Genomic DNA, 26690 nt, shown 5'->3' with positions numbered 1-26690 from the left:
AAGATCACAATAATAGGAATGCAATTTCCCTAGACCCCTTGAGAAAGGTCATGAGGCTAAATCCAGATGATGCATATATCAAGGTCCTCCTTGCCCTTAAACTTCAGGATACAGAAGAGGATGCTGAAGGGAAAAGGTACATTAAAGAAACCCTAAGCAGCAGCTCCTTCCAATCTTATGTCTTGTGACATGCAGGCAAGTTTTACAGAACTGAAGGCTGTGCAGATAAAGCTCTTCTGCTCTTGAAAAAGGCCTTGTAGGCAACACCCAACTCTGCCTATCTGCATCACCAGATTGGGCTTTGCTACAAGACACAAATTATCCAACTAACGAAGCCTATAAAGATGCAGGTGCGAGACTGGGATAAAGAAAATGTGGACACATTGGCTCAATTGGTTATAACTGAATTTCAAAGCACTTTAAAACTAAAGCTGACATGCGACATACCGTATGTTCCTCTGGCTGAAATATATGCAGAAATAGGTGAATTCAGAGAGACAGAGGACAGTTCTCAAAAAGTGTCACACGTGAAGAACATTGAGAATCATATACAGCAAGAGATTCATTTGCGTTATGGCCATTTCCAGCAATTTCACAGGAAATCGGAAGGTAAGGCAATCATCCGTTATTTAAAAGGTCTAAAAATAGAGGAAAAGTTGTAGGCCACAGAAAGACTTCTAAGTGCAGGAGAGAAACTGGCCGAAAGACGTGCAGCAGAATGTCCGCAGAGTGGAAAGCATGAGCCTCCGGGGGCTGCTCCACAGGCTGCAAGAGAACACGGAGGAGGTGTTCCTGTGCTATGAGAAAGCTCTGAGGCTCCCTGAACACCTGAATCCCGTGTGTTGAAGGACAACACACCAGTACCGATTTCCTGTCTTCTTAACTAATTATAACCACAATCTCCAAATGTATAACCTCCAGAATGTATAAACCGATAAAATCAAAGTAGCTGGACACAGCTTGCCCTCTGCTGCCTGCCAGCGCCACCTCCTCTCGCCTCCCGCTGAGTGTCCTGTGTCTATAGCAGCCCCTTGCTCTTCTGCCCGCTCACTTGCACTAGTCAACCAGGGATGGTTGCTGGTGTTAGTGCTGCTCTCAGCTCCTGGAATCATTTTCTTTATGAACATGACTTTGGAATAAACAGTTTCTGACCTCAGACTGCTAGGTCTGCAATGCACAGGAAAAGGTTCTTTTTCATGTGGAAAAAATCTCTGAGCTGCTACAAGATTTAAAAGCAAACAAATGGCCAAAGATGAGAAATAAAGAAAAGGATATGAATTCAGGAATTGCCTGCAGAATTTGAGGCTGGTGGTCCATTTCTCCAGGTCTTACTGCCGACAAGAACTGCTGGTCAGTGAGTCCAGCCCACAGCCTGGTAACCAGTTCCTTCTCCTGTTTACATGTCTCTAGCTGTTTCCAAACACAAGCAATCTATATGATCCAAGCACACTGCTGAACACTTGTTCACAGCATGGAAGACTTTTAATGTATTAAGAAAATAAAAAGGAAAGAGGAAATGTTTTTGGTTTTTTGTTTGTTTTTGGAGTGGGTTTTTTGTTGTTGTGGTGGTGGTAGTAGTGGTGTTTGTTTGTTTGTTTTTGTTTTTTTGAGACAGGGTTTTGACATGTAGATTAGGTGAGCCTTGAACTCACTAAATAGCCCAGACTGGCTCAAACTTGTGACCGTTCTTCTGCCTCTACCTCCTGAGTGCTGGGATGACAGGCATGAACCACCACCACACCTGACAGAAGTGTGTTTGGAATGTACAAGCTGAAAATAATATACATTCCTACATTGTTTAGATGTTTATTGAGTTGTGTGTGATATAATTACCTTCATCTCCCAAACAAAACTATTTATTACATTTGCTAAGGTCACAGATTCTTTGTATTTGCTGATGACTTTCACAATGATACATATCTTATGTTTGTGTGGACCTAGAAAAATGGCAATAGCAACTTACCCAACATTAAGTGTTCTCAGACAAAAGAACTCCTACAATTATACATACTTCTAAATCTTTTTAAAAAACACAGAGAGGAAGTATATTCTTCTATAGGCCATGACATCAGAAAGTTGCCTTATATCACCTTGATTCTTGAGAGCTGGAATTGAACACTGATAAGGACTAGAGGTGGAAATGGATTGTGTCATTTTCATGACAGCTGGAGAACACATACAATTCTACTCTTTTCATCTTTATTGATGTTAAAACAAGAAGTGGTTTATTAAATCAACCAGAGGAAACTATTGCAGCAGGAATATTGTTCTTTCTCTGTCAAAAAGGTGAGATTCTTCAGTTCACCGGGCATTTCCTGACTGCCAATTCATGAACTAAATCTGTCTTAGAAATCTGAGGACCTATCTCTGCTTGTTTGAAAACACATACTACAGTGCAATTCTAATTTTCACACTAGGCTACTTTTTGATTTAGCACAGTTCTAAGTGACAGCTACTTTTTTTCTTAGCCACTGTATTGCCTTGGCAAAAAGAAGTAATGAGGGATTTGAAACTCTCAGAAGAGAAAAAGGAAAAAAGGTTTTTTAGTTCACAGTCTGTGGAGGTTTCAGTCCATAATCTTCTCACTCCAAGGCAGGATGGCATGTGGTAGAGGGACAATAGCTCATGGCAGCAGAAGACAGCAAAAGCAAGAACGGAGAGAGGTGAGACAAGCCTCTTCTATTCCTTGTGCTGCACCCAGTCTACCAGGGTGAGGGTTGTCACCTCAATCAGTGGACGGAACGAGCAATCACCCACTCTTAATCCCAGCACCTTTAATCCTTGTGTTGAACCGTGAATCACAATCACACACTCTACGTCAGCCACCCTAAAAAACACTCTCTCTTCTTAACTGCATGAGGCTTTTGGAGGACATCTAGACACAAACCACAACACTAGGGGAGCATGAAATAAGTTCTAAAATGAATTATAGGTAACATCAGTTTTTACACACATGAGTGGTTTGAAAAGCCATCGTGGGTTTGTTGGCTGAACTTCTTTTTCAGGAGGTCCCACCTTATTAGGCAGGAAAAAACAGAAGAAAACTAAGAGAAGTAGAAGAATGTGTGGCTTATATTAAAACCATTACAAAAGAAATGAAATTTTGTAGTGTTTACCTCTGAACACAGCAGAGGCAAAGAAGACAGGAAAAAAGCTAGATCTTTCTGTACCTAGTTTGGGAACCATATCAACTTCTTACCATTTTAGATTTTAAAAGACCACTCGCATATACATGGTGAGACATTTTAACAGTTAATAGTATTGATCACTTTTTATATAAAGAGGGGAGACAAACTGATGGATATATAGAGAACTGAGTGAATAAAAATATACATCATGAGGTAAGCATAGTAAAATGCAAACTATAGAGTCTGTATGTGTAAGTTTTCATATTAAAATAATCTGCACTTTTCTCTCTGTTTGACAATTTTTTAGTAAAATTCTTGGTTTAAAAGGGTAAATAGTAATATTTAAAAAGTAAAGCAGATTTATACAAATGAGGTAAAATATACATAGAATAGAAGCTAAAACCATAGATAAAGGGGAAATTCCAAGTGATTTTTAAAGGCTCCTTGATATTTATTTGTGTATTTTTAGAGCCTCCTTTTTATTTTTATTAGTCTGTGTTGGCAACAGTGACATTCAAGAAACTCTGGTACAGATCCATAGCAAGAAACCACATGACACCTAAAGGACGGACGGAATGAAGGGTGACTTTACTGATTCCAGTGGCTCCCCAGGTCCCAGCTCCAGCCTCTCTACTATCTACCAGCCTTTTCTTACCTAGACCTTCGGAGGTATTTCAGGGACTGTGTTCTTCCTATTCATGAATAATTCCACAAAATTTACCCTTTTCCTACCATCAGCTTACTGCATTTGTGTTGCTGACAGCTACAAATAGTTGACACGGGGTTGGGGGAGCACTTCAGGAGGCCAGGATGAGAATGCAAGCAGAGTTCGAGAAGGATGTGAAGAAACAGAAAGATGAGGAACAGTCTAAGTAACAGGAAAAAATGAGTCAGGGCAAAGAACGCCCAGTGAGCAAATATGCTTACTGGGAAAAGCACTTTCACTAGACTAGCAAGCACACACTGGAGAAGTAAATAATTAATTTAAGTAGAAATACTTTTTTGGGGGGGCTGGGTTCCTGTCTTTAATTTTAAAGAGAATAAAACAAAACAGAACAAAGTTGAGCAGAGTAAAACAATGTAAATAACACAGAATTTCAGAAAAAGACAGCAGGAAATCAACAGTAGTTACCATAATGTCTCTTGTTTTCTTTGAAAGAGTTGTCTTCACACACAATAAGTTAATACACATCAAAATAGTATAAAAGCAATCAAAACACAAGAATGAAAGCCTTAAGGGCTTTCAAGAACAGACACTAGGAAAATCAATAATGGCTACCATAATGTCTCTTGTTTTCTTCAAAATAGTTGTCCATATCTTCATATATATTGGGATCAAATAATTGAAAACAGACTAAAACCAGTCAAAACCAAGAATAAAAGTATTACTGGCTTTTGAATCAAAATGATAAGAAATCATCAATGGCTATCATGGTGTCTTGTTTTCTTCAGTGTAGTTGTTCATACTACTACACGTATTAAAATCAATTCTTTTAAACCCTTTAGGTAAAGTTCTAGAAGAGTATACAAGCCTATACGTGTACATCTATCCTTTGTGGATGAGAGAAAAAAAACAAAACAACAGATAAATATCTATAAAACAATAACAATGTAGGCTATCAAAACAAGGTGATAAGAACATAATAATTTTTATTGTTTTTCATAGTTATCTTCATAAGTCTTATTTGAATTACCAGATATAGTCATGAAAAATTGATCTAATCCTATGGATGTTATGTGTTTTGTTCCAAGAACCAGTAGAATTAGTGTATAATCATCTTGGGAATCTTAAGTGTATATATAGGAATTTATATCTTATTTCATTTCTCTTCCTTTTTTTCTCTTTTCCCCTGAGTTGTTTTTTTCCCCTTTGAGCAATTTCTTCCCCTTTCACAATATTTATTGAAGATTTTATATCTCATTTGCTCTTTCAGTTTCTAACACTAGGGAAACAATATGGTATTAAAGTCCTAGTCCAAAATCTTCTCTGAAATTCAAGACAAACTCGACTCTGAGCCCTATAAACATCAAAGGCACTGGTAAGTACTCCAGAACACAGTGATATAAGATAAACATCTCCATTCCAAAGGGAAGAATAAGGGTACAGAATAAAAGGATCCGATCAAAGCTAGACCTTGCAGGATGAACCTTAAATCTTATGGCTCCATGCCTGGAACCCAGGCCATAAGGTATGGGATAAGACCTCCAAAGGGCTTGTGACCCTTAAGACCTTGCTGATGAAGCCCACATGGCCACTCTGTTGTGCTGGCTTTTCTTGTGCCTACAGATTCCCTTTGTTGTCAGTCACTTGGGCTCCTAACCTCAGGTTCATCTGCTTGCTACTGACCAAATGAAAGGAGGCCATTTATTTGGGTAAAAAAGGAAAAGCCTCAGTTCAACGCTAGCTCCAAGGAGATAGAGGGGCCTCTTCTGCTCAAATCACTGTTTCACCATTCACAGGTGAGCCAAGGTCTTCTCTAGCAAGGAACAGAAGGCAGGGGAAAGCACAGTGCAGATCTTCACACTTGCTTTAGCACTTCTAGCGTCATTAGCTCACCCTCCTCTTTCTGTGGAAGAGAAGCCTCCTGAGGCTGGCATCTGCATACTCTGTCAAAACAAAGTTTGGGGGAGTTGTTTACCTCAAAAAGAAAAAAAGAAACCCTAACTTTTAAAGGTCCATTTTCCTGTGCTGGTCGCAAACAAACATTTGAGTTCCCTTTTTTCCATAAACTGATTTGAATTACCAAGAAACCATACAATTTACTAATGCCAAGACCAAGATTTACAGTTCAGTAAAATCTTTTCCATGCCATAGGTACACACACAGAATTATAAACACTTTCTAATACAGTGTGTGAAAATTAATGTCTGTTTTACTAAGAACATACATTTTTGAGCAAGACTGTCTCTTATGACCAAAAAGAATGTGACTTTTGCTAATTATACAGCTATTAGAAATATACAAAGCAATTTAGCAAAAAAAAAAAAAAAAAAACAGTTTAGTAACCTTTACAGTATATTAAGACAACAATCATAATTGATTATATTATACCAAACAATTGTGTTTTTCAAAATAAGGAAGATTGAATAATAGTAGTTTATATAACCAGAATTATAAAAGAAAACTTTAACCAGTAATTATGCAAATGAATTTTCTAAAACTTACTTTTTAATCATTTAATTCTAACAAGAGTGTGGAGAACAAAAGAAATTATTTCGACAAATTTAAAATCTACTTTTTACAGTTTTGTTGCAAATTTTGCTAAGAACAAATCAACATCCTAAGCATTAATGTTCCAAATAGAATCTGACACTATCTTTGTGTATTACAACTTTTAAAAAATTTTTGAACAAACTGTGTCTAGTTCACAAAAAATGATACTGTGAATAAATATGATTAAATTATAGCAGGAATGGGGCTGGAGGTTTAGCTCAGCGGCATAAGCGCCTGCCTTGCAAGCAGGCAGTTGTGAGTTTGATCCCCCGTACCGATAAAAAGGAAAAAGACAAAAAAAAAAATTATAGCAGGAACATAACTATTACATTATTACAAAATTATACCACCCTAAACATTTGTTATTAGTCATTTTAAAACTTCTGTTATAATTCATGTGTCCCAAACTATGTCACGTGTTAAGGTAAGCACTAGACATCCAGAAAAAAAATATATAACATACTTGAGGTAGAAAAGGGCCAAAAATCTTTGTTTCTGAGTCTTATAAGACTTTGCAGTACAAAACTCATCTTAAGTACTTAATTTAACGGAAGAATAGATAGTAAAATAACTTTATAACAGAGAAGCAAGCAAGCCTTTCAGCATCTCTTAAAACTATCAACAGTACGCAACATAAACAAATTCATCAGCAGACCAGGTAAGTTATAGCTATTAACTCTACTACAAATTGTTTCTTTTTTAAAACACCAGCTGTTACTAGAATACTAAACAACCTGCATTTGTACAGATTATTAACTTTGTAATATCTTAAAATGAGCAGATATAGTCCACAAAATCGCTTTTTTTGTTAAAGCTCATTCAAAAAAATAAGCTAGTGTGACAGGTCTTCAATTTCAGAAACTTATTGTCTCTCTAGAATAGTTACTCTAAAACTTATTAAAAGCATCAGACTTTCCTCTTCCTGGGGCCTGCATGGCTTGCACAGTTTACCACAGAGGCTGGCTTGTGGGCTTTTGGCTGTCTCCTCCCAGGATTCTTCCTGGATCAGATATCATTTGACGTTATATCATTGTTATATAGCTATACATACAATCTATGAAATACACATGAACTGAAATACATTATTATTTATAAATTTTGAGATAAAAGAATACATGACTTTGTACCTAGCAAACATCTTTAGTATTGCATCTTAATTATAAATAACCTAGATATTTTACTTATATATTTGTTTAATTTTAAACAGTTAACTATGTTCACAAAATGAGAAATATCTGAAAAACACAAGTTAAGCTAGATGATTAACTAGACAGAACAATTTTTCTTGCTCAGGAAAAAACCCTTTTAAAAGCTGCTGTCAATACTCAGAATTGAATCTTCATGCACTATATCAGAAGATCATTTAAAAATGCTTTAAGGGTGTTTCTGGAGTCTTTGAACTTGCATATTTACATTGATGATACCAATAATTTATTTATTATTTTTGTTTTTGTTTTTGCTTTTGTTTTTGTTTTGAGACAGGGTCTCACTGTATAGTTCAGGCTGGCCTTGGACTTACTGTAGTCCAGCCTGACCTTGAACTCATGGCAATCCTCCTGATTCAGTCTCTGAGATTACAGGTTTGCACCACCACGCCCAGATCCCATGACTTTTTTTTAAATAAACTTTCATGCCTCCAAAAATTAACTACCCAGAATAAGAGGGACCCCATTAGTAAATCCACTTGGAAGACTATAAAAGTAACAGTACTAATCATGGACATTTAAAATGACAAATCGCAGAAGACCTAGAAAGATTCAAGAACTTCTGGAGAAAATATTATATGTAGCTAAGTTAGAAATATTATAGGCAATCATGTAGAGGTAGGCCCTCAGGTGAGTCAGGACAAAAGGTGAAAATGCACCAGACAGTGGCCAGAGGTGCATCGGTTGGCTGCCATGCCATGTCTCAAGAGAACAATAAAATCATCAGGCCTACATTCTCCCCAAGGGATAAGAAAAGTGATAACACTTGTTCTAATAAAATCTAGAGAAGCATCTGTTGTTACCTCGGTGGGCAACCAGGATTCTCCCCACCAACCCATCACCTGCCTGAGAGGTTCTTCATTTTTTCCATGTCCACTAGCGATGTGATTTGCTTTCCCATTGGATCAATATTACCTAAGCAGCTATACTTACAATCTTATTGATCGATTATAATTATAACCCATTTTGTATCCATGTAGGTTTTGCTCTATAAAATTTCCCTATAAAGTGGGGACACCAGTTACCCATTTAGCTCCCTTCCTGTCTCTCTGGCAGGAGCAATGTATTGATTAATAAGTATTCCCTGTTCTTAACCTCTATGGATTTTAGAATTCCTTCTTTAATTTTAGAAAACACAAACTCAGCATATCAGGCCTCTAACAGGTTGGGAGTTACAATATTTTCCTTATATCTTATTTGAAGGATATTATCTCTGTATCAGAAACACTTGTCTCATAGTAGGACCTCTTGGCTTCATAATTCTAGAGTTGTGGAAATGATTGCTCATACAAACATGAACCCAGCATTACTGTTATCAGGTAGCCTGCTTCCAAAAGTGGCTTGCCAAGTGAATGTTACTGGATTCTGGGTTGCTCAGCTCTCCCTCTGGAGTTAGACTTCAGGTTATTTTTATCTTAAAGATTTGGGTACGGGAATCAAACTGTCCAAATCTTGAGGAAACCCATGAGCACTTCTACATTCAGGTCCTGAGAGGTGGTGCAGGAATCCCACACCTCAGACTGATGTCAAATCTAGGCCATCCTATCAAAAACCTGCTCAAGCTCTCCTGAGAAGTCCACATGCTGGGCTTTCAAAACAGTTCTGTGTATGTGTCCAGGATCTTGTAGTTAACAGGTCACATCTACTTCCCTGGCCAGCTTTCGCTGTGCCCTAATCTTCTATCTCGTTACCAGGAAAGTAGGAAGACAGAGCACAGCCGGACAATGTTTAGTCAGACACACGTTAACGCAAAAGACCAAATTGGCTATTGTTTCGCACAGACCTACTAGGGAAGCTCTCAAATGAACTTCCACTAGATAGTATCTAACAAACGTTTAACTGCTTCCGCTCGCCTACTGTAATAGACCGTATGGGATGTCTGTTGTCTCACTGAACTTCTGACACTTTTTATTATTAGAAGCACCCTCTCTCTATATTGACATAACATTTTCTGACAAGCTAAAAATCAGAGAATGCTCAGCCATTATTATCTTTACATAATCTTGGTGTGCAAATAATTCTGATTCCCAAGTCTATAAGTCTTCTAACAGACTCAAAAACTTATTTATAGTCTTTTATGCGCTTCAATTTTTATAGCACTTTGAAATCTGAAATTTTTGCTAAAGTCAGATACCTAATATATAATTCTGATCAGCAAACACAAGCAAAGCACTTGTTTCCAGTTGAGGACACTTTCAATACATCTTTTAAAACATTCCCTTAAATCATGTGGACAAAAAGGTATTTAGATTTATACTTTTTAAGTTATTGAGTGCTTTTACCTTTAAATTACCTGGTCCCATTTAAACAATATGCAAACACAAGCACACACATAGGATACAACACTTAATACAAACTTTCATGCCAACACACATAAAATAAAAATTTAAATTATCATTTACCAGCTTTCTAAATTACATTATTGGCATGATTTTCCTTCCTACAGTCTAAAGCAATATTTTATCCTAAATTTGCATATCTAAAGGCAAAATTTCAAGTTATAACAAGAAAATATAAAGGAGATAGCTTGCAAGTTAATATGAGCTCTTGTTTTTTAAAGCATTTTTTTTTTTTGCAAAACTGAATAAGTCTTATTCAATTTGAAACCTCTTGTCCCACATTTTGAAACATTTTTCATTGTGTTGAAATTTAGAAATCATTGTTCAGAAGTTTACATGTCTTATCCTGGCTCTATTGATAAAGTACAGAAAAAGAAGCCAGTTTAATAACAATATTCCCCACAAAGGCAAAACATCTGTAGTCAAATTTTCCAATTTTCCAGTTAAGGAATGTAACAAAAAGTCAATTTTCAGCAGAGAAGTTTTGGCAAATAAAAATGGGGGGGGGGAATTTAAATCTTAGCCAAGTAGCTTATGATCAGTGGGTAGTGTTGTAGCTTCGCATAATTGACACCATCTTAAGTCCTGCATTTAACTGGCACCTTGTATTCAGGAAAATGGAAAATTACTCAAAGTATAAGCCCCATGAGAAGAGCAGGATGAACTGTTTCCACAAGAGAAAAGTTAACCTGCTCAACAAAAGAAGCATGATACAGATGTCAACCAAAAATTAATGTAAGATTCTAGCTAAATTGTTTCCAACAGGATGTCTTTTTGTGATTCTTTGTTTAAAAGCTTTGTAATTTTCCAGTTCAGGGCCACTCAGTAAGATTCTGAAATGGGTTCACCTGAGTGGTCACTGAGCTCGGCTAATTAAATTCCAAATTTATCAGTACGGCTGCTTGGATTCTTATATTGTTTATGAGCCACTTCAGGTAGCAAAAGCTCTTACTTATAAATGTCACTAATCTAGTAAAGAGTAGGGGAAGCCACTGTGAATATTATTTTAGTCAAAGTTATTCCAAAGAATCCTCTTAAGAATAGTTTGAGAGTGTGATTTCAGTTTTGCCAGCCATGGTGTATCACAATAAAGTCACCTCTTTCTAAGTCACATGTAACTAAAGCATTTCTAGGGAGCTATAAAGTAATAAAAGCACTTTTATTTTTAGACAGTTTACAACCAAGTTCCTCAAACACATCACCAGTGTCTCTATTCTGTTGAAATCTCTTAATCCAAACTTTTTGTTCTTCTTGTTGTTGACAGATAGTTCAAAACCTTCAACTTTATGTTGGCTCACAAAGAAGCCTCAAAATGCCTTCATATCCCAAACAGCTTACATAATTCTAGATGGTACTGAAACCCTTCTGCCCATCCTGATGTAGGGGAATGAAATTCCTGACCTAGTATGTCCAGTACGAGTTTGTGTTCTCTAAAATCAAAGAACAAATTTTAGGAACAACAGAGGTTAAGAGCAGCAGTATTTATTGAGAGAAAGAAAGCTTCTGTCTGAGAGAGAGACAGAAGAGGTCTCAAGTGGGTTGCCAAAGATTTCTGTATTTTTATAGAGTAAAACCATGAAGCAAGGCAGGTCTAAAGTGGAGAAAACTGGGAACTTGCAATGCAGATGGGCATGAGGTGGGAAAGAGCTATGGCCAACTAATAAGTTTAATTGTCCAGGTAAATTGACTAAATCAAGGACAAATGGGGAAGCCAGTCACATAGCAACCAAACATTCTTTATGGATCGGTAACTCTTCCTGTAGGGGGTTGGGATGGTGACTCCTGGCTTCTCAAGGTGATCGTAGCTAAACCCTAAGGTTTATATTTAAAGGATATGGTTGCATTTGTTTTGCCTTCCGTTTTAAGATCTGGTCCATAGCAAGATATGTGTGTCTCCTCCAAGGTCACAAGACATTCGGTCCTTGGTGTTGACTTTTTCAAGGGTCCAGCACTGTCTGACTGCCTATAATATTTCCAACTAGCTCAGCTGCCTGTAACAGTTGAGGGAACATCAGAGGGAACTGTAGATTCTGAGATGGTCCAAGCTATATGGACAGCAGTGGCTGGAGAACCTGGCAACCCTGACCAGTTCCCGAAGACACATTCCTGATTAGAAATTGCTGAGATTCTCCCACCGCGGGTACTACTCTGGGAGGGAAAAAAGGGACAGAGAAGTCTTTCTCCCAGGGCCCAACTAGAACAGAACCTTAAAGGGCCCCCCCCCAAAAAAAGTTAATTCTCCAGCATATCCTTGGTAAAGAGGTCCTCCCTCCACCTGACTTACCTCACCCCATCTACTCCACCACCTCCAACTCTTCCAAATAGTCTACCCACCTCTTACCCCCAAACTCAAGCACTGCTCCCATTCAGAGAGGAATGAGACCAAACCTCCCTGGGCTGCAGCAGAGCTTCTTCTCCAGGCAAACCTTCCCCTCTCAGATGAGCCCTTTACCTGCAGACTGTGACTACCCTAACTCCCTGCCTTCCCACCCCTAAGAGGAATTAGCTCCTGCTGTGCACTTCCCTTCCTTCTCTCAACAGCTGCATCCCATCTCCCTCCCCTGTTAGCTTTCTTACCAAAAAAAAAAAAAAATTGAAGTTGAAAATTACTAGACAGGGTGGGGACTCACTGACATGAGGTCACTGAACCTGGTTCCAGGAATCTAAGAGCTCTGGAGGAGGCAGGAAAACACAAAAGCTGGAGTACAATGAGCAGTCAGGGTGGGGTGGACCTAGCGCCCACCCTGGAACAATGATCAGGAAAGCTCCACTGTGTTCCACAGGTAAAGGAGTGGAAAGCTACCCTGTGCTTTCAGGAAAGCTACGCTGGGTTCTAAAGGGGTAAGCAAACCTGGAGAGAGTGGCCCTGTGTACGAAGACTTGATGTGAACTGGTGTTGGGGAAGATGGGGCAACGGGAGTGATTGCCCACTGTTGTCAGGATGACAGAACTGGCTGGATCTCTTGAGTTGACCATATTGCATAGATGGTCAGAATCTTACATGAGCGCACTGCTCCAGGCCTGAATCTCTTAACTGTTTATAAACGTGTGTAGGTAGTCAAGCACTTTTCAGTTAGGCATCCATAAGTAACACAAAGTTCCTGATTCTCACAGCTTGAGGGGGTGAAGTGGATACATGAAATGCATGCTGTTGCTAAATTCGAGGGGGCAGAAGCTACGGTTTATGGGACACGTTGGCATTTGACCAGAGGTCAAAATGAGGCCTTGTGATTGCAGGACATGTTTTTACTTGGTCTGTGGAAACCAGAGCACCAGAGAGGCTAAAACCAGTGGAGTAAAATGCAGAGTGACAGAAGGAACTGTGATGAGGTAGCGCTATTGATAGAGGCCAGAGAGGGATCTCAGAGGCCCAAAAGTAAAAAGGCCAATTTACCAGGAGTCCTGCAGGGTTTGGGCTTTCACGGTCAATTGGGAGGGTTTTAAAGGCAAAAGTGACAGAACTGGATTTAGATTGTAAAAATTCCCTCTGGCTGATGAGTGGGGAGTGCGCCCAAGTGGGACCAGGAAGCCCAGGTTGGAGGCTGTCTACTGCCTGTGTGAGATGGAGGCAACTGGACTGAGCACCAGAAATGGGAGTGCTGATCTGCTTCTGGATATATTGCACTGGTAGAGCTGATAGAATTTGCTGATAGAGGCTGGGGGTATGGCAAGCACTGAACCTGGGTTCATTCTCCTTACTGAAAAACAAAATAAACCAAACCCAAACAAAAAACTGAATATACTTCTGGGTAGACCAGATGTAGGTGTGAGAGTGTTACGGGCAGCTTACTTAATTAGAAATACCATAGGCAGTCATACAAGGCTGGGCCCTCAAAGGAGCCCATTGCAGATACATTGCAACGCTGGAGGAGACAGACACGTCTGCTGTGGGCCAGACCTCAAGATAAAAGGCAAAACAGATGCACCCATACCTTAAGTATAAACATAAGGGATTGATAGTCTAAATAGGTATGGATCACCTTGAGGAAGCCAGGAGTCACCGTCTCAGCAGAGTCACTGCTCTTTAAGCATACCGTTTTGGTACATGCCTCACTTCCCCATTTGTCCCCGATTAATCAATTTTACCTGAACAATTAATCTTTTTGGTTGACCACAGTTCTGTCCCATCTCATGCCCACTTCCTTGAGAGTTCCTATGTTTTCCCCATCGTGGACCCATCTCACCTCATGTTCTAGAGACTCTAAAAGCCTCTAGAAAAGACAGGTTCTTTGGCAACCCACTCAGGATCCCTTCTGTCTTTCTCTCAATAAATATATTTTGCCCCTAACTTTCATTGTTCCCGTGGTGTGGGAGTTTTGTTCCCCTCTATCATTATCACTAGCTGCTACAAATATTAAGGACCCATGAAGAATACAAGGAAACTGGGGTTTCATTAAGAATTCGAGGCTAATATTAAAATGAAAATATTGGGGAATAAATATGTTACCTATATGGGAGGGACAATAGTTAAAAGCTGGCCTATTTCGGACCTTGTTTAGAAATCATATTAGTCTTTTATCCAATTCATATATACATGGAGAGATGTTTTTCAGTTAATTGTACTGGCTGCTTTTTATGCAACAGCAAAGAATAAGATCAGCTGATGACCAGAGCTGAGTAGATGAATAGGTGTGTAGTGAGCATAGAAAAATTAAAAGTTCACTGTGCAGTCCCCACTGGCCTCAGAATTGCAGATATCTGCCTGCCTCAGCCTCCCAAGTGCTGAGACGTGTGTGTGTGACAGGTTTGTGACACCAAACTTGGTTTTAATACCAAATTTTAAATCATAAGGAAAAATATCTATATGGCGGACCATCTGGACAATTCTCCTTAAAAGAAGAACAATTGTTTCCATTTTGGCTGAACCTGGCCCTATTTCCACGAATAATTGTATACAGAGATGGCTGGGACATTTTCCTTATCCGTTCAGTTGACTTTAAGCAATGCAATCAGTCTAGAAGGGCTTCCTATGTATCTATAAACTTGACTTGGATGAGCAGAATTCTCTAAGAAAAGTGAAGTGACTTCAGTTAAGCCTTAGCTTTTTTATGACCCTGGTGTAAGTGTCAGTGTACATCCTCCAAGGTCACAATAACGCTTTACTTTAACTATAGTCATGCAAGATAAGTACAGCCCCTTGTGCTGCACGTGCTAATGGGATGAATGCCTTAGAACACAGAGAAGCACGCTGTGGAAAATCTGTTTGGGGACAGAATTTGTTTCTAAGAGGAAATTTGTTTCTTCCTTTCAGTAGATAACCAGGTTACTGAGGCCACATAATGTTGAGCAAGTCAGGAACACATTTTGAACAAAGAGCAATGATCGTTGAAAATGGGAATTTTGTATCCTACATTCTTTTTAGTAACCCGGGTAGATGTTTGAAACATATCAGTGGTAGGACTCAGCATCTGCCTAAATAATAGCAATCTGTTTCAAATGGCATTCTTCTTCCATGTCTTGTTTCAGGTATAGAAAAGACAGAGAAATTCCTTGCCCATAGTTGGTGGGAAAGCTAAGCCCGGGTTACCTGAGACCCTGAATCAGGGCCTTAGGAAAAGGGAAGTTGGGCCAGGGATTGAATGGACAGTTTCAGACACACAATAAACACCAGGTAAGCTGCCATTCCATGCTCCAGTGCCCTTGCAAACCACCTGATAATTTTTTTGTTTGTTTCCTGTACTGATGCTGGAGGCCCGCTCTTAGAAGTATGTTCCATTGGTTTGGGGTGCAGCCTAATTATCATGGTTTTTAAAATTTCCCTAGACGACTCTGGTGTGTGGAAGGTGGTAAAGTCTACCAATCTGTTTCAAATCAGACACTTATCAGCCTCGGAAATAGGAGTTCACTGATTTGAAGTAGTTTCTCACAGCTGGTCACTCTGTCTCTGTCTCTGTCTCTCTCTCTCTCTCTCTCTTTGTGTCTCTCTCTGTCTCTCTCTGTCTTTCTCTGTCTCTCTCTCTCTCTCTCTCTCTCTCTCTCTCTCTCTGGCTTGACACTCTTGTCTATTTGTGAAGATTTTTGTGTTTCTATTACCTCCAGGCCATGAGGACAAGGATGATTAACAAAGACGTACAAATATATATGCAACCAGTTCAGAACATCTGTATTCACTCCACAGTGAAGCAAGCTTGACAGTCTCCTTTCAAGAAAGGTTCTCTGATTATTAAAATAACTGTAGCTGGGGTGAATTTACTTTATGGGAGATTCTACAAAATCATCATTTTGTCCTATGTGTCAGCAGAGTGGCACAATTTCCAGCAAATTGCTGAAGACACAGAGCTCAGTGACACCCCTAAAATCAAAACTGTGCCTGAGATGTAGATTGAGCCCAACTGCATTTTTCTTGATATATTACTATGAACACAGAAGGCTACATAGGCAAGTTGAGTCAGGTTAGGCAGTTGTCATGACACCAAAAGATCTTTGCATGGCTGTGATGATAGTGGGTATATACTAGAATGATTTCAAGGGATTCAGATCACCTTAGATTCTTATCTCTAGATTCACCTGGAAAACTCAAAATACAAAGCAAACTGACAAACAAACAAAAAACTCAATCATTAAGAGCTAACTTGTTAGGCCAGGGATTTAGCGCAGTGACATAAGCACCTGACTGGTGAGCACAAGGTCATGAATTCTTCAATCCATGGAAACAAAAAAGAAGAAAAGCACTAATTTGATTTTTTTGAAGACTTGACATGTTAATAAGCTTCCCTCCACAGTGACAAAATATCTGAGAACATTAGGATGGAAGAGGAGTATTTATTTCAGTTCACTATTTCAAATTGTTTTGTCCTGGTTGACTGGCTCCATAGCTTTTAGGCTGTGATATGGCAGCACATCATGCTAATAGGAGCAGTTGGTGAAGGAGGCTGCTCACCTCAGAATCACAATGGGGAGAGGAGAAGGTGCTGGCGTAAGATTCACCCTTCTTAAGCGCAGTCCAGGTTACCTGATATCCCCAGTGTAACCCACATCCTAATTTTTCTACTACAAAAAATACCACCAGCTAAGGGCTGGACACTCCACACTGGAGGCACTGAGGGGAACCCCAGATGCAAACTCTAACACCCAAAATGCCAGCATAGGAAAGCAGAAGGGCAAAAGATGAGGTGCGATCTCCACAAGGTCACACAGCTGTTTCCACAGTGTCCAGCTAGAGGCTCAGCACACTCTGTACTAGCTAGCAATAAGCTAAGAGAGTGGAATAAGTTCACACCTCAAAGCATCATCATAGTCTCCACTAAACCAGTTCTCAAAAAAAGGACAAATGTATGTGTATATCAATTCCCCCAAACCAATGGATCACAAATATGTACCCATAAAATTAATCTTTAAAAAGAGGAAGGAAGGAATCTTTCCTTAATTTTCAGGAACTGATCAGCTTGAATTTAACTTTCTAGTTTCAGCATCTAACTTTCACTTGCAAAAACATAGCACCGGCTTAAACCATTAATTCTTTATGTATCCCTCTCCTGGTTTTTTTTAATCAAAAAATTACCAGACACACTGGCTAACACTTTCTGGATCCCACTGGCTGACAACATTCCAGAACTGCTGTCAAGTCCCCAGCAGCCACATAGAGGGAGGTGTGGTCTTTGTTGGCTGCACATCTAAGATTTCAAAAAACTGTTAGTTGATCCTATCTTAGCATTGGTATCAGCGAGGTCAAGCTTCCTGACCTTTCAAGTATCTGCTTATGGAATAAGTGTGCGTGTGTGTGTGTGTGTGTGTGTGTGTGTGTGCATGTGCGTGCATTTGTATACAAATACATTCAAGCACATACACAAGTTGTTGTGTTAATGTTGTCATTTTTATTTCTTGTTAGCATCAGAAAAAGGAAATGGTTTTAAACTGCAGCCCAAAGAAGGGAAAAGACAAGGAAATTATATTTCAGGAAGAGAAAAATGATCCAAGCCTTAAAACATGCTCCACCAAACTCACTGTCTCATCTTGGGAAGGTGGAAAACATGGTCTAGGTACAAAAATAGCTTTCAGCTTGCTCCATGTAGTGGAGGCAAGTGGACTCACACACTCTGTCAGCTCTGGCCTGGCCCGTCAGAGTCTGCTGGGTAATGTGGGAAGCACTGGGATAAGTTCATGGCCTTCCTCCACTGATTCTGGTTACACTTCCTTACTGCTGGGCTCTGATCCAAGTCCAAATGGACTGAAGATCAGCAGCTCACCTCTTCCTGAGAAAGGCAGGCCAACCAGTCCCTGTCATCCTGCTTTCCCTGAGTCCTGTCTACCTATAGCCCTCTACCTGGGAGCATCCACAGTGAACTTCCTTAAAAGAAGTGAAGTAGGAATAGCTGTGTGGCACGACAGATTCCACGCCAAATTGTGGGAAACCCTGCAATTGGCCGTCATCTTATGTTAATAAGACAACAGGCATCTTAATGTTAAGTTTCTATTTAGTAGTTAAGTTTCCATCTCTCCTCACCTAGTGTGTCACACGTCCCTGTGGTTCCACCGTGCAGTGATTATGCTAATTAGCCTGCCTTATGGGCCCGTGCGCAGGAGATTCGAATTACCCTATAGCCCCCCCCACTAGAACTTCCCACTGTTGCTAAGTTACCTGCTGACATGTCAGAACCCAGCCCCTTCCCCAATACACAGTATATTCATTATTACTCTTTCTTTGAATAAATGAGACTTGATCAGAATCCTGTCTTGTCTCCGTTCTTCGTGTCTCTTGTCTCTTTTCTCATCCCCACTCCCCCTCTAGGGTCTCCGTGGACTTACCCGGGGCTGGGACACCAACTAACTCCTGATATCAGCGGACAAAGCTAGCTAATACTGGCTTGTAAATATCCTCTCACTGTTTTGCTGGGCACAGTTTCAGTTTTATGATGGCCTATCCTCCAAACACGGAGTTGTAACTCATAACTGAAATGATAATGATTAATAATAATAATAATAATAAATATTGTAAGGTAATTATAACTTCCTTTGTGCTTGCGTGCCAGCCTGGCTTCTAAAACTACTATGAAAATTGTATTTGATCCTCAAAAGAAGTCAATGAAGTACTTATGATATTCTTATTGTATTGCTACGATTTCAAAAATAACTGAAATTTATATTAATAAAATACATGCAAGATAAAATTTACCATTTTAATCTTTCTCAGTATACAATTCAGTGGTGTTTAGCATAGTGACTAAGCTGTGCAATCATCAACACACTTAAGTTCAAGAACAAGTTTCACCACTGTGAGGAGAAACCCCTTACCGCTTCTCTCTCCATACCCACATCTGTCCCCAGCCACTAGAAGTTAGATTCTCTGTGTCTAGTCACTTCATATAAATGAAATCATTCATTATATGCTTGGAGTGAACTCCCATGACCTCAGGGTCCTCAGAATTTATTTCCAGTCTGAGCTGACTTCTCTCCTACAAGAAGCAGACTACATCCTTCTTTGACAGCTTTTAGTTATTTGGCTCTTCTCACTTGCTTATCAGTGCAGTTGATCCACCCGTGCCCTGGTGACTGCCTTCCCTTAGGACAGCTAGGTGCACACCTACTGGATGTGTTCCACTGGCCCCTGCTCCCTGCATAGATAGGGTACATATGCCATAGGGTCCACCTCCCCATGACACCATGATGCTGTTTAGTAAGACCAGCTTGCTCCAGACAACTAACTAGATTTTTCTGCAGGAGATCCACCTATGTGTAGGCTGAACTTTGGACCCATGTACCTCTCTGTCTCTGTCTCTTTCTCTCCCTACTCAGGGCAGAGCATCCATCCCCCTCACAATTCCCTTTAGCATTGGTCCTACAAGGTGTGTCACTCTCTTCTCTCTAGGACCTATGTGCAATCAACTGGTTGTTATTTTGCATGTTGTTGGGAGGTGGCCACCCACCTCTACCATCTTTCCAATCTGAGCTCTCTACAGCAAGGCTACTGCAATGTGAAGGAAATGAACAAGGGCAGACAAGAACCACTAGGAGTCTGCCAAGGTACACATGCTGGTTGTGAAAGAGACAACTGGTCATGGTTTAGACCTTGCAGCATAATACTGTCAACCAGGATAAAGAAATGTGTTGCCAGACATGGTGGCACACACCTGTAACCCAGCACAAGGGAGGCTGAGGCAAAAGGATCACTGCAATGAGGCCCAATGGGGGCCACATTGTGAATTCAAGACCAGCCTGAACTATATAGCAGACCCCGTCTCAAAAAAGAAAAGAAATGTCTGATGAAAGCCACACTCCAAACACCTATAATCAAATATCCCAAAGTTTCATCAGAGCAGGAGTAGAGTTCACAGTACTCTTTTCTTATGGGAAAATTCCCAAGTCAAACAGAAAAGAAAATTCTTTGCACTGAAGATATAAGAGAAGGCAGTGATAATCTTCATGCCAGTAGAGTGTTGCAGGATCATTCCCAAAGGCAACAAGCATAACTTGACAAAGAGTTTAGTTTACTTAGCCTATAGAAGTGGGAAGTGCAAAGCAAGTGACAAAATATTACATAATTGGTTACACACATTGAGTCATATATTGACAGGCAAACTAATCATAAACAGATTTGCTGAAACAAAGGAATTGTGTATTGTACTATAGAAACATTCCAGGAACAAAGAGAGGGGGTCCCACAGGAAGAACATAGTTAAAAGTGTCCTTGAATAGTCAGGTGTGCTTTATGGTATAGATGATTAACTCATTGCTTAACAGAGGTTTGCAGCTGGGCAACTGAATTCAACAGAAGCAGCAGAAACTTGATCTCTGATTGCTCTCTAATTTGTGTCATGAAATATCTATAAGGTTGCTGTTTTACAAATGTGGTCTTATAATTGTGCCCCAACATTCTGAGATAAACTTCACAACCAAATAGAGAGAAAGAAAAAGAGTCCAATATTGTCCTTTTGCATTGGCTTCTTTAACACGTCTTAAGGTTCATCTCAATACTTATTATTTGAAGATAGAGGTCTATAAACAGGTACTAGAAGAAAAGGGATCGAATGAATGAGTCTCAATTCTATAGGGCTTGAGTCTTTAAAAAAGAGAAAGAGATATCAGTTACCTGTGTATGTGAGCCAGAAAGGAAAGACCATGTGAGCGTGGAAGGAGAGCTGGACGATGCTGCTAACATATTCAATGGATTTTTTGTGCATTCTCGATTTTTTTTCCTTTGGTATATATCTTCATTTCTCCAAGTGGTATAAATGTCTCTAGTGGTATAAATGTCTCTTTTATATTATGGTAATGTTTTGAGGGGTGTCTACTATTGCATCTGTCTTTGACCTCCTGTCCAACTATTCAGGTGTTAGGAGGCTGAGACCAGAGGAGCAAACCTTTGAGGCCACCCTAGGTGACAAAGTGATGTTCTGTCTCAGAACAAACGTATCAAGTAGGATTGAGATACAGCACAAGCATATTGTTCTTAACTTTAGCCAACATAAAATGTAATTTTTCTTTTCATGAAATAAAAAAGTATATTCTGAGCCAAACATGAGTGACTATGGCCCAATTAAATGGATTCAAATTATCCCTACAGGGTATTTTACATGTATTTTACAGAGAAAAAAAGAAGTCATGAATAGGATATTTACAAAATATATGGGTGAGGTCATCACATAGCAAAGTGGAAAATCCCTTCTCTGTGACTCAAATATTTCCTTTATCAAATTCGAGAACCTCTTTTACAGACTCAGTTCTCATCTTTATCACATTTCTTAGCTTGGCAGAGACTAACAGTTTTACTTAATATTCAGGAGGATATGAGATCAAATACTCAGACTGACAGTAAATGGCTTTTGGAAAGGGACTAAATTCAGTCCAGTATGAGATTTATTTATTTACTTATTTATTTATGGTACTGGGAATTGAAAACATAGCCTCAACCTTGCCAGACAGATGCTATGCCTCCGAACTAAATCCCGAGCCCCAGTCCAATACTACTTTGACTTCTATCTGCAACATTCCACCTCTCTAAAACTTCAGTGCTTCAGTTACTCATGGCTCCAAGAGCCTTTATCAGATAACTTTTCTTCATACCTCCTTAAGTTGCCTCTGGGTTGTCTGTGTTCTATGTGCAACTCCATTCTGCTGTCTGAGCAGATCACCGGATCTGTACATCCAGCCCCAGTTTAAGAGTAAAGGGACCAACTTTAAAAAGGGAAAATAAATCACTTTATTTGCAAGAAAGGAAAGAAGACAGCTGAGAAGCCAGGATGTCTTGTCTGGACTCAGATTTTGCTGATAGGAAGTCAAGGGCCCTTTCCCCTACCTAGAATTTTTCATAATCTGATAGATTTCCTGGGCTGTCTGTCATAGATGGATCACAGCCCCCAGTACCCCTAATCCGTGTGCTGTCATCTATTTGTACATTCTTAAGTAGACCTGACTGAATCTTACCTTTACAAGTTATGGATTTGTTAAAAATGACCTCATATATAGGTTGAGTTAGCAATTAAGTAAAGAGCTGGTGGGCCTAGGGCGGGACTGATTTACACAGTGATACCTTGGTTCATGAACTTAATTCTTTCCACCATTCTGTTGGCAAACTGAATTGGGCAAGAACCAAATCAGATTTCCCTATCAGGTCAACATTGAACCTAAACACTGAATTTGATGTACATAGATGTATGGGTGTGTGTGTGTGTGTGTGTGTGTGTGTGTGTGTGTGTGTGTATTTAGATACTACATAAGAGCTTTCTTTGACATGGTCCACCCTCACCTCCTTTGCATTTAATTGGAGGTGGGTAAGGAGTCTAATTTGGTTTCCAAATCCCCACTCCCCTCTGCTTTTTTTTGTCCACCTCACCTCATGTTAATCCCCACGACCACTCCCACCCTTTAGAGAAACTTAATTCTTTCTGCTCAGGACTAACCAGAAAGCCCAGAGAGACCCTTTTTCCTACACTATGATGAACTCAGATTACATGCAAGTTGAAGTAGGACAAGAGAATTCTGCATACCTATGATGATCTTGTCTACTATGAGAATCACTTTTGGGGAATCAGAATACAATCAATGGTTAGAAAAGTGTGCATCAAAATATTATCATTATGCCTTGATATGCTCTAAGCACTGATGATCTGACCTACACTGTTTCATAGTTCCTGTGAATTAGCAAGAGATTACAGGGCTATTTATTTATTTATTTTTGCTGTTGATCATTCTCCAGAAAATCAACAAAGTATTAAAAAAAATCAGTAACATGGACATTCTTGAAGACCACTGACTTTGAGTTGAGAGTCCCATTCAGAGTCACAGAATTGCACACCACTGTTCGAACAAGCCCTGGTTACAGTTAAGAAAATAACAGTACAGAAGGAGACACACAACTTTTTCAAATTCATGCAGATATTTTCTCAGCAGCCTGTGGCTCTAAATAAAGTGCACACTGCACTAAGTAGCATTTCCTTGTGTCAGAAATCTGGCAGGCCAGAAGAGAGAATTTCACGCTCAGCACATTTGTTTTCATCAGCTCCTTCCAAAACAGCTATCCAGACAACAAAGAAGGCACTCCCGCCTCCAAGTTTCAGTTTCCCCAGCAGAGCTGACCAACTTTACTTTCATTTTCTAATTGAGAAACTGGACACGCCCACATATTTTCCTGTGAATATAAACAACCCTGTCCTGCAGTTTCAATTTATTTGAAAAGCCTCAATTTATGTGAGATAAAGTTTTGCTTTATGTCAAAGGAGTCCTGCCAGTGAAATAGAATCGCTGCCTTATCCCCAGCAACCATGAGGTAAGGATTTTCACTCTCCTCTCTCAGCATTCTAAAGTGTTAGAGAAAATAGTAACTGGGGCTGTCTGAATAGCTGTCAGTGAAATCAAGCTTCCTAGCCCTTTTATTTGAGCACTTGCTCATGCAATGAATGTGCGATGTGTGCATGTAGGTATATTCATACCCTAAGGAAGTATTTCTCATGTGATAGCCCGAAGAAGGATGTTTTGCAGGAAGGGAAAAGTATATCCCGATCTTGGAGGTTCTTTTGCACCAACTACGGAAAGGATAGACAGTTTTTCTGTGTAGAGGCAAAGCTTTCTGCTTGGTCCTGACACTGGAGGAAAAGCTGGGCCCACACAGCCCAGTGAGTTACTTTGGGGGCTTCTCACAAGCTCTGGGATTATGTAATGTGCAGGTGGGAGGAGCTCGCTGCTTGTGGGCTTTTGTTCTCCTTTTCTCACTTCTGGGCTCTGAAGAGGTCTGACTGAATTGAAGATCAGCAGACTACTGGGTCTCTTGTTAGGGAGCTGGGCAGCATGCAGATCTTTGGAATTCTTTTCAGGGATCCTGTCTGCAGGACATCCACATTGTCCTTGTCTAAAAGGCCTAGTGTGGAAATTAATTTACGGTCCCAAGTAAATCCGAAGCCAAATAACTCCTGTTGTCTGCAAATATAAAACCAATTGCCTGATACTGACTTGTAAATAGGTGAATTTGGGAGGAGCAAATTTGCGGAGAATGCGCAACTGAGCATCTTCTTTTTTTTCATCACCTTTTTCTATCCCTCCCTCCATCTCTTAGTCCCCTTGCTATTTCAGAAACATCTATCTCCCCACTTCCTATCATCCTTTTTTTTTGTTCTTTATTTATATTTTAAAGAGACATCATGGTAGCTACTGTTAATAAAATCAAACAAAACAGAATAAAACTATTCCAACCAATGAATGAAAACATTATAAGGCTTCAAAGCAATACAATGGGGAACCATGATTACCATAAAATCTTATGTGCTCTTACCATTTTTTATACTAGGGAGACTAAATGGTATTTATATGTGTGAGTTTGATTTATTTCGCTTATGAGTATGGTCTCCAGTAGCATCCATTTATTTATAAATATCTCAATGTGATCATTCTTTATAGCTGAGTAGCACTCTATTGTATAAAACACTACATCTTTTTTATCCATTCCTCAGTTGATGGACACTTAGGTTGTTTTCAAGATCTAGCTATTGCAAATTGTGCTGCTATAAAACTTGGGTGCACTGTGGTATGATTTCAGTTCTGCTGAAAGATATGCCCAGAAGTGGAACAGCTGGGTCAAATGGGAATTGCAATCCCAGCTTTTTTGAGGAATCTCCAGACTTATTTCTACAGTGGTTGCACAGTCTACACTCCCACCAACAGTGAAGAAGAGTTCCTTTTTCCCCACAGCCTCTCTAGCATTTGTTGTTGGTAGTATTCTTGATCTTGGCCATTCTTTCTGGAGTGAGATGGACTCTCAGTGTTGTTTTAATTTGCATTTCTCTAATGACTAATGATGATGAACATTTTTTCATGTTTTTATTTGCCATTTTTATTTCTTCATCTGAGAAGTGCATATTCATCTCAGATGCCCATTTTTGGATTGTGTCTTTGAATTTTTGGGGTCTGATTTTTTAAAATTCTTTATATGTTTTAGCCAGAAGTCCTTTGTCCAAGAGACAGTTCTCTAGGATTTTTTCCCAATTTGTGGGTTTTCTTTTCACTGTGTTGGAGATTTCTATCAACATGCAAAAACTCTTTAATAAGATGTGATCTTAGTTATTGATTCTGGGAAGTATTTCCAGTGTGGTTTGATTTTTGTTCATAAATTCTCTACCTACCCCTATGTCTTCAAGATTTTTAAATACTTTGTCTTCCAACAGATTTAGTGTTTCTGTTTTAATATTTAGATCTTTAACCCATTTAGACTTTAGTTTAGTACATGGTGATAGGCATGGGTCTAGTTTAAGTTTTTGGCATATGGAGAGCTAATTTTTCCAGCACCATTTATTAAATAGACTATCTCTTCCACTGAACATGTTTGGCCCCTCTGTCAAAGATAAGGTGGCTGAGTGTGTTTGTAGTTGTAGTTGTATCTTCTAATGTATCCCATTGATCTTCAGGTCTGTTTTTAATCCAGTAACATGTTGATTTTATTACAGTAGCTTTGTAGTATAACTTTAAGTCAGGGATTGTGATGCCTCCTGCCTTGCCTTTGTTGCTTAGAATTGCCTTTGCTAGTCTAGGTTTCTTCTGGTTCCAGATGAATTTTAGGAGTGATTTCTCTTAATCTATCATGTATGCTAGTGGTATTCTTACTGGGGTTGCATTAAATCTGTATAACAATTTTGGGAGAATAGCCATTTTTACGATATTTATTCTTCGTGTCTATGAATAAGAAATGTCTTTCCATTTTTCTGAGGTCCTCCTTGATTTCTTTTTCATGGTATTATGATTTTCCCTGAGTAGATGTTTTATTTCTTTCATTAGATTGGTTCATAAGTACATCATTTTTATGGATGCTATTGTGAAGGATGTGATTTCTCTTACTTCTCTCTCAGTGATTTTGTTGTTCATATATAGGAATGTTATTGATTTTTGAGTTTTGACTTTTTATCCAGCTACATTACTCAATTTGTTTATTATATCTTGGAGTCTTTCAATGGAGTTTTGGAGGTATTCTATGTTGGGTATCATGTTATCTGCAAATAATGATAATTTAACTTGTTCTTTTCCTATCCTTACTCCTTTTATACTCTCTCTTGTCTAACGGCTCTGGCTAGTATTTCTAGCACTATATTGAGTAGGAGTGGTAATTATGGACATCCTTGTCTTGTGCCTGATTTTAGGGTAAAGGTTTTCAGTTTTGGGCCATTTAATACAATGCTAGCTGTTGGTTTGTCATAGATTGCCTTTATCATATTGGGGTAAACACCATCTATACCAATTCTCTGTAAGAGTCTTATCATGAATAAGTTATTGGACCTTATCAAAAACTTTTTCTGCATTTGTAGAAATGATCATGTGATTCTTTTTTTTTTGGCTTTATTGATACAGTGGATTACATTTATTGATTTACATATGTTGAACCATCCCT

General features: G+C 39.2%; 1 protein-coding gene across 2 annotated transcripts in view; it reads left to right on the top strand.

Annotated features, from left to right (window-relative positions):
• Ifit1b (interferon induced protein with tetratricopeptide repeats 1B) overlaps positions 1-26690 on the top strand; it is a 68572-nt gene that overhangs the window by 30823 nt on the left and 11059 nt on the right. The window contains exon 1 of one of the 2 annotated variants that reach the window (XM_003473855.5): positions 23426-23588. The exons of the other annotated variant lie outside the window; for it this stretch is intronic. Coding sequence (XP_003473903.1) covers positions 23584-23588 — 5 coding nt within the window. The 5' untranslated portion in view covers positions 23426-23583. Of the gene's footprint in view, positions 1-23425; positions 23589-26690 lie in introns of those variants that run through there. 2 annotated transcript variants of the gene reach the window in all.

Source organism: Cavia porcellus, unplaced genomic scaffold, assembly GCF_034190915.1.
Source record: "Cavia porcellus strain 051 isolate PalLab524CR breed Dunkin Hartley unplaced genomic scaffold, mCavPor4.1 scaffold_28, whole genome shotgun sequence".
In the NCBI taxonomy this organism is placed as follows: domain Eukaryota; kingdom Metazoa; phylum Chordata; class Mammalia; order Rodentia; family Caviidae; genus Cavia; species Cavia porcellus.
Note: the sequence above shows the minus strand (reverse complement) of the source record. Positions and strands in the feature narration are given on the sequence as shown.